This window comes from Passer domesticus, chromosome 17 (genome assembly GCF_036417665.1).
Source record: "Passer domesticus isolate bPasDom1 chromosome 17, bPasDom1.hap1, whole genome shotgun sequence".
NCBI classification, from domain to species: Eukaryota; Metazoa; Chordata; class Aves; order Passeriformes; family Passeridae; genus Passer; species Passer domesticus.
This window is the reverse complement of record NC_087490.1, coordinates 12321422-12331827: the sequence shown is the minus strand read 5'-3', so window position 1 is coordinate 12331827 and position 10406 is coordinate 12321422. Positions and strand designations below refer to the sequence as shown.

Genomic DNA, 10406 nt, shown 5'->3' with positions numbered 1-10406 from the left:
TCACCAGAGGACCTTTCCAGAACCTCCCAGCTCCCCTCACTGAGAAGCTGTGTGGCTGAGATCTGTGTTCCATGCCATGATGCAATGCATTCTTTGAGCAGACACTGTTTCGTTTATTTAAACGAGGAGGGTGAAATACCACGTAATTTCATAAGAGCTGGGCATTTGGAGAGATCAGCTCACCTGAAATGGCTCGTTGAGACAGGCCAGGATATCAACGAAATACCAGGAATTTTCCCAAATTGTCCTGACCTCGTGCAAAGGACAGCCACTACCACAGGCCCCTGGAACTCCGTGAAGAGCAGATGGGAAGGCACAACAGGCACTTTGGAGAAGGGATTTTGAGGGGATTCCACCGTGGAAATTCACACAGAGAAATAGGAACGTTCCCAAATTTGCACAAACAAGACCCATTGAACCATAAACAGCCATGCCAACTGGAAGCAAAGCAAAGAATTATACCAGGCACAGAAAGCAACACTCAGGACAGCTAATTATCATCAAGGTTTTTTTGTACCATGTAACATGCAAGAAATGCCTCAGAAACTGACATTTAGTGTGTGCTCAGAGTATAGGCACAAGGTGGAATTGACAGAAACCTCCTAAGAACCTCCAAAATCTCATCAGTTACCAACCTGCTCTGGAGCAGCATGAGGCTTCAGACTCTGCACAGGTATCAACAGATCAGCAAATCTTAAATGAAAGAAAATTTATAAATATGTCAAGCATCTATATCCTGCTGAAATCGAATCCTAAGTACCTTCCTGGATGTGGGCCCAAGCCTTCCAGGGCCAAATAGAAAACAATGCTGAAATGTCCAGGCCGTTCTGCTAAATGTGAAAATAAGTGCTTTGGCCAGACTCAAACTGGGAAAAAGGCCATGGCAGAGATGTCTATATTCTAAATGTCTACTCAGCTACCGGTCCTAGGCTGAGGCACACGGTTTAAACATCAAGAACATGGGGTATAAAATCAGCTCCCACAGTCTCTCCTCACAAGAGATGTTCCAAACCCCAAATCATCTTTGTGGCCTCGGCTGGACCCTGTCCAGCAGCTCCTTATCTCTCCTGCACTCAGCACCCTGAGCTGGGCACGATGCCCTGAGGAGGCTGACCCAGAACAGAGAGACTAGACAGAGTTACAGAATAAAGCAGGGATTTATTTATTAGAAGGCTCCATGGATCCACTTTGGGCAGCACAAGAGCCCAGCCAGGGATACACCAAAAAATAGTCACAAAAAAGATGACTGGTCACAGGGTTTCACACTTTTATAAGTTCTGCTCCATTTGCATACTGGGGTTAATTGTCCAATTACAGCTTTAGGTTATGCAGTCCCATCCTGCTTGTTTCTCTCTCTTCAGTCCACGTTTGTACTCTTGGGCCTGAGATTTGGATCATTTGTCCCTGGTCCCCAGCTAGAGACGGAATTGCTTTGTCTCCCTACTCTGTGAAGAGACCATACTAATACAAAGCTCACAGCTACACCCTAAAGCAGCACAGAATCTGAAAACTAGAAAAGCTAAACCTGAGGCAGCGGGCACAGCGCTCTGGACCCGTGTCTGTGGCGGAGCAGAGAACAGGGCCCGTGCCTGTGGCGGAGCAGAGGTACAGCACCCCTGTCTATGGTGGAGCAGAGGGCAGGACCCCGTGTCTGTGGGGGAGCAGGGAACAGGGCCCCTGTCTGTGGCGAAGCAGAGGGTCAGACCCGTGTCTGTGGCAGAATAGAGAACAGGACCCCTGTCTGTGGCGGAGGAGAGGGCAGGATCCCTGTCTGTGGCGGAGGAGAGGGCAGGATCCCTGTCTGTGGCGGAGCAGAGAACAGGGCCCGTGTCCTGTGGCGGAGCAGAGGGACAGCACCCCTGTCTGTGGTGAAGCCGCGGACAGCACCCCTGTCTGTGGCGGAGCAGACGGCAGGACCCGCTGTGGCCGCTCCCCTCAGGGCCTTTCCCAGCCCCGCCGCCTTCCCCGTGATTTCCTCCCGCCGCGGGAGCCCCGCCCGTGCGGGCGCAGCTGCTCGGCGCGGCCGGCGGGCGGCGCTGCGGCGGGCGCGGCGGGGCGGCCATGGCGGCGGCGCGGCGGGTGCAGCTCCGGGCGCAGCTGCTGCTGCTGCTGCTGCTGCTGCTCGGCGCGGCGGGGCCCGGCGCTCGGGCCGCGCGGAGCCGCGGCGCCGACCGCCAGAACAGCCTGCGCCGCGCCGCCAGCGGCCTCTACCAGGGCGTCAGCGGCCTCTTCGGCGAGGACAACGTGCGGGCCCTGCAGAAGGTGAGGTGCTGCTCGCCGCCCCCCTCCTCTCCCTTCCGTCTCCTTCGCTCGTTCTGCCCCCGCCCGGCGCTGAGCGGGCGGCTCTGGGGCCGCAGCCCCGCGGCCGCATCGCCCAGCTCGGGGCTGGACCGGCCGTGGCCTCGGCGGCGGAGCGGCCGGAGCGCTGCTGCGGGAGCAGAACGGGAGGCCGGGCTTGCAGCACACTGGGGGGAAATAGCAGCTGAATGGTTAAAGGAGGGTGCGAGGTGGGGGACACGGCCGGGCCGGGCAGCCCCCGGCTGGAATCCGGGCTGCAGCAGCAGAGCATCCTGCGCTCGCAGGGCCGCGGGACTCGCGGCGAGGCAGGCGTGCATTCCTCCGTGCCTGATAAATTCTGCTGGACTGACCTCTGAGTACACCTGAGACATTCGCTGGGCACATCGCTCAGTTGCTTGATTAAAAGGAATTCTTTGGTTTGCCTTGCCAGTTGTTGGTAAATCTTTCTAATCTTCAAAACGATAGTAAAGCCAATAAAATGCGTTTTTAAATCCTGCCAACATATACATTTACATGCCAAAATACCTACAATAACGATAATTGCAACGCATAAATTCATGATTCGCACAGTTTAAAAAAAAAAAATCAGATTTACAATTTTTCCCATGGGGGACTATGAAATAATCTGCAATTCTTGCTTAATGAATTATAATTCTACTCATGACAAATAAGTCTCAAAGTGTTACTTTAGGAATTTTTACTTTAGGAATTGAGGATTTTTTTTAATTTTCAATTTTATTTCTCAGTTTTTCTCAAGGTTGACAGAGAGGTTTGTGAATGGGGTGGATGTATTAATGGACACATTCTGGAGAATATGGACTGATTTGTTAGATGTTCTTGGAATTGATGGTAAGTGTGATGCCTGCTCACCCTTGAACTGTCTCAGCCTGTATCAGTGTTTCAAGCAAATGGGAAAACAGTTACATTTTATTGTGCTGCTTAAACATCCATCAGTGGTGTGTCTCTCTGCTTCACATGGCTTTGATTTTCCTATTAGTGTCTTCAAACAAGACTGAACCCACCATTCCATTTCTGTATGTGTGTCCACAGGATGTGTATAGAATGAATTACCATGCACAGCTGGTTCCTTGGTGTCATCATTAAATGGATTCACACAGCCAGGAACAGTGCAGGGAAATCAATGAGGACCAGAGGAGGGAAAGATGCAGTTGAGAGCCTTTAGAATGTAGCTGTTACAAAGCAGGATCTGTAGCCCCAGTATGAGTTTTGACCTCAGGCTGTACAGTGGTTTGTCTTTAAAGAGCCTTTAGCACCTTTCCTGGAATGAATTCAGTTGGAGCTGAGCCAGTGATTTGAAGAAAGTTCACCCAGAAATAGGTGAACCAGTTTTACCCTTTAGAAAACACAGCCATGACGTGACCCCACTGCTGTGGGGGTTTGACCCTTGGAGCTCTGCTGGTTTTTGTAGCCCCACTGCTGTGGGGGTTTGACCCTTGGAGCTGTGCTGGTTTTTGCCCCACTGCTGTGGGGGTTTGACCCTTGGAGCTGTGTTGTTTTTTGCCCCATTGCTGTGGGGGTTTGATCCTTGGAGCTGTGCTGGTTTTTTGCCCACTGCTGTGGGGGTTTGACCCTTGGAGCTGTGCTGGTGTTTTTGCCCCATTGCTGTGGGGGTTTGACCCTTGGAGCTGTGCTGGTTTTTGTAGCCCCACTGCTGTGGGGGTTTGACCCTTGGAGCTGTGCTGGTGTTTTTGCCCCATTGCTGTGGGGGTTTGACCCTTGGAGCTGTGCTGGTGTTTTTGCCCGGTGCCACCTTCAGCTCATTAACATCCTGTACATTTCCCTTTGTTTTTCAGCCTCCAACCTGACTCATTATTTCAGCCCAGCAGCCATTGCCAACAACCCGACCCGCGCCCTCCTGCTGATCGGTGCCATTTTGCTGGCCTACTGGTTTTTATCTCTCTTCCTTGGATTCTTCTTCTATCTCCTGCACATGCTGTTTGGCCGCTTCTTCTGGATCGCCAGGGTGGCCCTGTTCACCCTGTCCTGTGTGTACATCCTGCAGAAGTACGAGGGCGACCCGGAGCACGCCGTGCTGCCCCTCTGCTTCGTCGTCGCCGTCTACTTCATGACGGGGCCCGTTGGCTTTTACTGGAGGAGGAACAGCAACAGCAGCCTGGAGGAGAAGATGGACCACCTGGATAGTCAGATCAGGCTGCTGAACATCCGCCTTTCCAGGGTGATTGAGAACCTGGACAGGGGCACTGAGCAATGAGCCCGGCCCTGCTGAGCACTGCACACCAGCTCTGGAAAAATCCTAAGCACTGTCTCATCCGAAGTGACGAAGCAACAAAACATCACATGGTAAAAAGTGTGCAAAGTTATAACTTCTCATCGTGTCTAAGACTAATTTATCTAGGTTAAACACTCAGCCGTTAGACTTCTAGGAGAAAGAAAAAAAACATTTACAAAATTCAGCTGTATATTCAGAGTTTTATCCAGTACTAGAATTTTCTCAGTAGATAAACGCTTACTTTTACAAGCATTTAAAAACATCTTTTGTAAAGTTTTTATAAGAGCAAATTGAGTAGTCTTTCAGATATTGAAATTGAGTTAAACATATGCAAATTTGACACTTTAACAGTTAAAAAGAAAAAAAAAATCTCAAGCTACCAAGCACTTCCATTGAGAAGTAACTGCTGTGGGTCCATATTTTTTCTTCAGAGTTGTGAATGTTTTTGTGTTTTTGTTGGCTTATTTCATTGCCTTGAAGTTGCCTTTCATAGAGTATCAGATGAGGAATTTTCTGGTATCCAGGCCAAAAAATTCTCACCATAGCTTTTAACAGGAGGTGGGGAATGAGGGAGAAGGAAGATCTGAAGTCCTTAAATGCCAGTCCAATGTGAGGAAGCACACGTGTGGCATTTTACCATTGCATTTCATCCCGAGAACTTTAATTTGTTAGTGTCTGGAAGGAAGTCTGCTTTAATAAATTGGCACAGAAGGAAGACGTAGCGTGACAAATTGTAATTCATATTTGATCTGCACAGTGAAGCATTTTCCAAGCTTAAGTGCACAGAGTAAAACATGGTTTTTAATCTCAGGACCCACGTACCTTCTCAGAAAAGGCAGCAGTTAAAACACGTGCAAATGTATTGTTGCTTAAAGCTTTCTCAGGACCAATCAGCGGCAATAAATTATCTTCAGGAAGATCTGGATTTTTTTCTAAAATTACAATAGTTTTATAGGAGCTTTTTGCCTGAAGTCTATGTCCTCATGAGGTTTTGGGAAAAGCGAGTCACCTTTAGGAGGAGGGTGTAGGAAACGGTTCTCTTTCAAAGCAGTGGAGCTTTGGAGCAATTTTATTTTGCAGGATTTCTGTGTTTCTTAGAAGCTAACGAGCTTGGTAGGGCATCACTGGCTGTGCTGGTTTACTGAAACAAAGGGAACCTCAGGGAAGGAAGCCTGGGATGTGGCTTCACCTGGAAACAGCAGCATCCAAGGACACAGATGTGAGCAGGGAGGGGAAGCACCCGCCCCTAGTGACGAGCACAGTTCTGGCACCACCAGGGGTAGGATGGAGCACAGCTGGAGCATTCCATATTCCATAGGGTCCAAAAGAACAACTGCATCAAAAAGCGCAACAAAAATTGGTCTGGGATGGGGCCTGGCTACCAGGCAAGGGAACCAGGAGGAGGAGGAGGAGGAGGGTCCCCAGCTGTGCCTGCCAGTGCCAGCTCCAGTGGGCTGAGCACAGCTTGTTCTTCCACTGGGCAAAGCCTCTGGGTGTGATGCTTAACTGAATGTAACTGTGGGGCAAGTTTCTGTTTCTCTTCATGCTGAAGTTCCGTGTTCTTCTTGAAATGTGTGTGTTACTTGCCTGACCTCTTTGGGTCTGTGTGTGGCATTTCCATGGGGGTTATTTTTAAATCCATGTCAATGGCCTTTACTCCTGGTGATCACTTTGGTTCAACAAGGTTGAAGTTCATATGCACTTGGCACAGTCGGAATGTGTTTTAATTTTTTATGTCACCTGTAAATCCCCCTGCACCCCATTTATTAACAAGTACATGGTTTAGAGTTGTTAAATAACTGGTTATCACAATTTAGAATCTTTCCTGTGATCAAACAGGGACTATGGCAAAAAATAGTCCATTTTGTAAAGCTGAAAATATGAATTACAGGAAATTAATTTTTTCAGCTCATTCTCCATAGTATTACAGAGTCTTCCCTGTATTACTCAGTGAGAACTGAGTATTACAGACTCAGTTCTCGCTGCTGTTGTGCACAGAGGACTGGGCTAAAACACCAACCTGGAAATTGGGAATTGACCAGTAAAGCTTGTCAGGTCTTGATGTGTTTTGCCAAATTTGAGACCTGAGGACCAAAGTTTGCAAACCTCGCTCGTGTCAGTGGCTCCATGGCCTTCTTAGGACAATGTGCATGGGTCAGTTTGCATAGGTTGTATTTTGTCTAATCCATATTTAACTTCAAAGTTAAAAATACTGAACATTTCTATATTAAGAGTTGTCTATGATAAAGGTTTCTTTGAAAGTATTATATAAAAGTTAATTTGGATTATAGTTTCTCCCTGTCTCACTCTAATAATTTATCTTACTTTTGTAAAATCGGCCCTCCTATATTAATACTGTTTATTTCGATCACCCTGCTGCTTGAAAAATGCTATTTTTATATTTACTTGCATCCCATGTATAGCAAAATATTATGTGAAAAGCAGTATATATAAAATTGGGTATTTTTAATCAGTATTTTTCCCAGCACTCAGTTTTCACGTTAGTCAAATTCAGAAGTAATGATTTTTTTAAAGCACAATCTAATCTTCAGTATATATATATAAATATATATATATAAATATATACTTTAAAATGCTCTGTATTTTTAAACATGCACTGTAGTGAAAGCGCTTTTGGGGACATGAATGTGGTATTGTATTTGATCTCTTTCAACTTTTGTAAATACCTTTTACAAGTATTTTCCATACCGGGCCATCTAGTTTATCCACGGAGGTTTTTGCTGTTTTTTAGAAACCCGTGCCAGTGGCTGCCCTGCTTTTGTGTCCCACAGAGCACCTCGGGGACAGGCAGGGCTCTGTGTCACCTGTGAGCCTGGCAGTGCCACCTGCAGGGGTGGCACTGGAGGGATCCTCAGCAGTGACACCTGCAGGGTGGCACTGGGACAAACCTCAGCAGTGACACCTGCAGGGGTGGCACTGGGACAAACCTCAGCAGTGACACCTGCAGGGTGGCACTGTGACAAACCTCAGCAGTGACACCTGCAGGGTGGCACTGGAGGGATCCTCAGCAGTGACACCTGCCCAGGAGAGGGGTGGCACTGGGACAGCCCTCAGCAGTGACACCTGCCCAGGGCAGGGGTGGCACTGGGACAAACCTCAGCAGTGACACCTGCAGGGGTGGCACTGGGACAGCCCTCAGCAGTGACACCTGCCCAGGGCAGGGGTGGCACGGGACATTCCTGGTAGCTTTGGCCTTTTGCTGTGACCTCACGGAGCTCTGCCCCAGCCACAGCTGCAGGGAGCTGCTGCAGGGGCCCAGGTGACACAGGGACGGGCCCAGGTGACACAGGGACGGGCCCAGGTGACACAGGGACGGGCCCAGGTGACACAGGGACAGCCCCAGCTGGCAGCTCCTGCAGGACAGACCCTGCCCCTGGACCTTGCTGCAGGAGGTCCCAGCCCTGTGTGAGCAGGGCACAGGTGCTGAGGAGGGCTCTGCTGAGGGCATCGGGAGCTCCACGGCCTTCCAGGGGCCCTCACCTGCCTGCTCTGGGACCAGCTGTGCAACCCTGCAGGGTTCTTCCTGTTCTTGAAGCTTTTCACCTGCCTGCTTTGGGACTCAGCCTTTGGAACCCTGCAGGGTTCTTCCCATTCCTGAGGGTTTTACCTGCCTGCTGTGGGACCAGCCTCTGGAGCCCTGCAGGGTCTTGAAGGTTTTCACCTGCCTGCTTTAGGACTCAGCCTTTGGAACCCTGCAGTGCTTTTCCCATTCTTGAAGGTTTTCAGCTGCCTGCTGTGGGACCCAGTTTTGGAACCCTGCAGGGTTCTTCCTGCTCTCAAGGGTTTTACCTGCCTGCTCTGGGACCTTGCAATGTTTTTCCCGTTTTTGAATCTTTTCACTTGCCTGCTCTGGGACCAGCTTTGCAATCCTGCAGGGTTCTTCCCATTCCTGAGGGTTTTCACCTGCCTCCTCTGGGACTCCGCCTTTGAACCCTGCAGTGTTTTTCCCATTTCTGAATGTTTTCACCTGCCTGCTTTAGGACTCAGCCTTTGGAACCCTGCAGGGTTCTTCCTGCTCTCGAGGGTTTTCACCTGCCTGCTCTGAGACCAGCTTTGCAATCCTGCAGGGTTCTTCCTGCTCTGGAGGGTTTCAGCTGCCTGCTCTGGGACTCAGCCTTTGAATCCTGCAGTGTTTCTCCCATTTTTGAATCTTTTCACCTGCCTGCTCTGGGACCCAGCCTCTGGAACCCTCCAGGGTCTTGAAGGTTTTCACCTGCCTGCTTTAGGACTTAGCCTTTGCAATCCTGCAGTGTTTTTCCCATTCTTGAAGGTTTTCACCTGCCTGCTTTAGGACTCAGCCTTTGCAATCCTGCAGTGTTTTTCCCATTCTTGAAGGTTTTCAGCTGCCTGCTGTGGGACCCAGTTTTGGAACCCTGCAGTGTTCTTCCTGCTCTCAAGGGTTTTACCTGCCTGCTCTGAGACCCAGTCTTTGAACCCTGCAGTTTTTCTCCCATTTTTGAATATTTTCACCTGCCTGCCGTGGGACCCAGCCTTTGAACCCTGCAGCTTTTTCCCATTTTGGATGTTTCCAGCTGCCTGCCGTGGGGCCCAGCCTCTGGAGCCGTGCCGTCCCCCTCGGGCTCCTGTGGGCACACCCCTGCAGATACCCGGTGTCCTGTGGAGTGTGACTCTTTCCCAGTGCTTTGGGCGTCAGGGTGCAGTGTACAAACCTGCTGTGGCTCCGTGCTGTGCTTCTGCTCGTCCTTCCCTTCGTGGTGTGCTTCTCGAGGCTCGTTGCGTCGTCGCTGTGGAAAATGCCCAGTATCAACCTTAGCTCTTCGGTGGTGTGGAAGTGTTCAAGTGTGGTTTGCCTCTCATACTGATCCGTATTTGGCAGCTAGTGACCATGAGTTCTCTTTGTCTGGGTTGGAAAGTAAAAGGTTTTATTGTATCCGCATGTATTTTGAACTTTTTTGGATAATTCCATCGACCTGTGATGGCAGCACATGTAAAAACCGATCTTTTCCTTTTATTCAGAAGTTCTATTTGCTGTGGTAGCACTTGTTGTGGGCACTGATGGTGGTGATTTCACATCCTGTTCTGTGCATCAGGTTTCATGATTACAGTGTTTAAGTTTGTACAATTGTTTATGTAAAAATGATTTGGTCTGGAGGGATGCTGTGAGTTCACTTCTGATCCCAGACACACACGAGATCCCACTGGTAACCCTGTTTAGTAGTTACAGCTGTACCAGACTTATTTTCTACAGAGCTTTACATGCCTTTATTTATTCCTTTATCGGACCACCCAAACCATGTACTCCGTAGCTCAGCATTTGTAGACCAGGTTCACAAATCAGCCTAAGGTATCGTGGTAAAGCTTCGAATAAATGTTTACTGAGACTTTGCACTGAGCCGTGAGCGCCTGCTGAGGGGCTGGGGAGTGGGGTGGGAGGGAAGGGAAGGGAAGGGAAGGGAAGGGAAGGGAAGGGAAGGGAAGGGAAGGGAAGGGAAGGGAAGGGAAGGGAAGGGAAGGGAAGGGAAGGGAAGGGAAGGGAAGGGAAGGGAAGGGAAGGGAAGGGAAGGGAAGGGAAGGGAAGGGAAGGGAAGGGAAGGGAAGGGAAGGGATAGGATGGCCTGGGAGGGGAGGGAAGGGGTGGGATGGGATGAGGTGGGATGGGAGGGAAGGGGTGGAATGGGATGGGCTGGGGTGGGGTGGGAAGGAAGGGGTGGAATGGGAGGGAAGGGGTGGTGTGGGGCGGGGTGGAATGGGATGGGATGGGGTGGAATGGAGTGGAATGGAATAGAATGGGGTGCGATGGGATGGGGTGGGATGGGATGGGATGGGATGGGATGGGATGGGATGGGATGGGATGGGATGGGATGGGATTGGGAGT

The 10406-nt window shown here is 50.0% G+C and overlaps 1 protein-coding gene across 4 annotated transcripts; it reads left to right on the top strand.

Moving 5' to 3' along the window:
• Window positions 1-2026: 2026 nt before the first annotated feature.
• BRI3BP (BRI3 binding protein) lies at window positions 2027-9919 on the top strand. 4 transcript variants are annotated; one of them, XR_010348599.1, is made up of 4 exons: window positions 2027-2262; window positions 3045-3147; window positions 4113-7441; window positions 7556-9919. XR_010348599.1 is itself a non-coding variant. In XM_064392180.1 (3 exons), exons 1-3 carry the CDS (start codon window positions 2062-2064, stop codon window positions 4529-4531), a joined length of 723 nt encoding a protein of 240 aa, XP_064248250.1. In that variant the 5' UTR covers window positions 2027-2061; the 3' UTR covers window positions 4532-9919. The 4 variants fall into 4 exon arrangements, 1 of the variants encoding a protein (XP_064248250.1); XR_010348598.1 differs by having other exon boundaries at window positions 4113-7518; XR_010348600.1 differs by having other exon boundaries at window positions 4113-8840; window positions 8906-9919.
• Window positions 9920-10406: the final 487 nt, after the last annotated feature.

Excerpts from the sequence above, each read along its gene's own strand:
- BRI3BP (XM_064392180.1), top strand. The coding sequence starts at position 2,062 with ATGGCGGCGGCGCGGCGGGTGCAGCTCCGGGCGCAGCTGCTGCTGCTG. Across the intron at positions 2,263-3,044 it reads ACGTGCGGGCCCTGCAGAAG|TTTTTCTCAAGGTTGACAGA; the intron begins GTGAGGTGCTGC and ends TTTATTTCTCAG. Across the intron at positions 3,148-4,112 it reads AGATGTTCTTGGAATTGATG|CCTCCAACCTGACTCATTAT; the intron begins GTAAGTGTGATG and ends TTTGTTTTTCAG.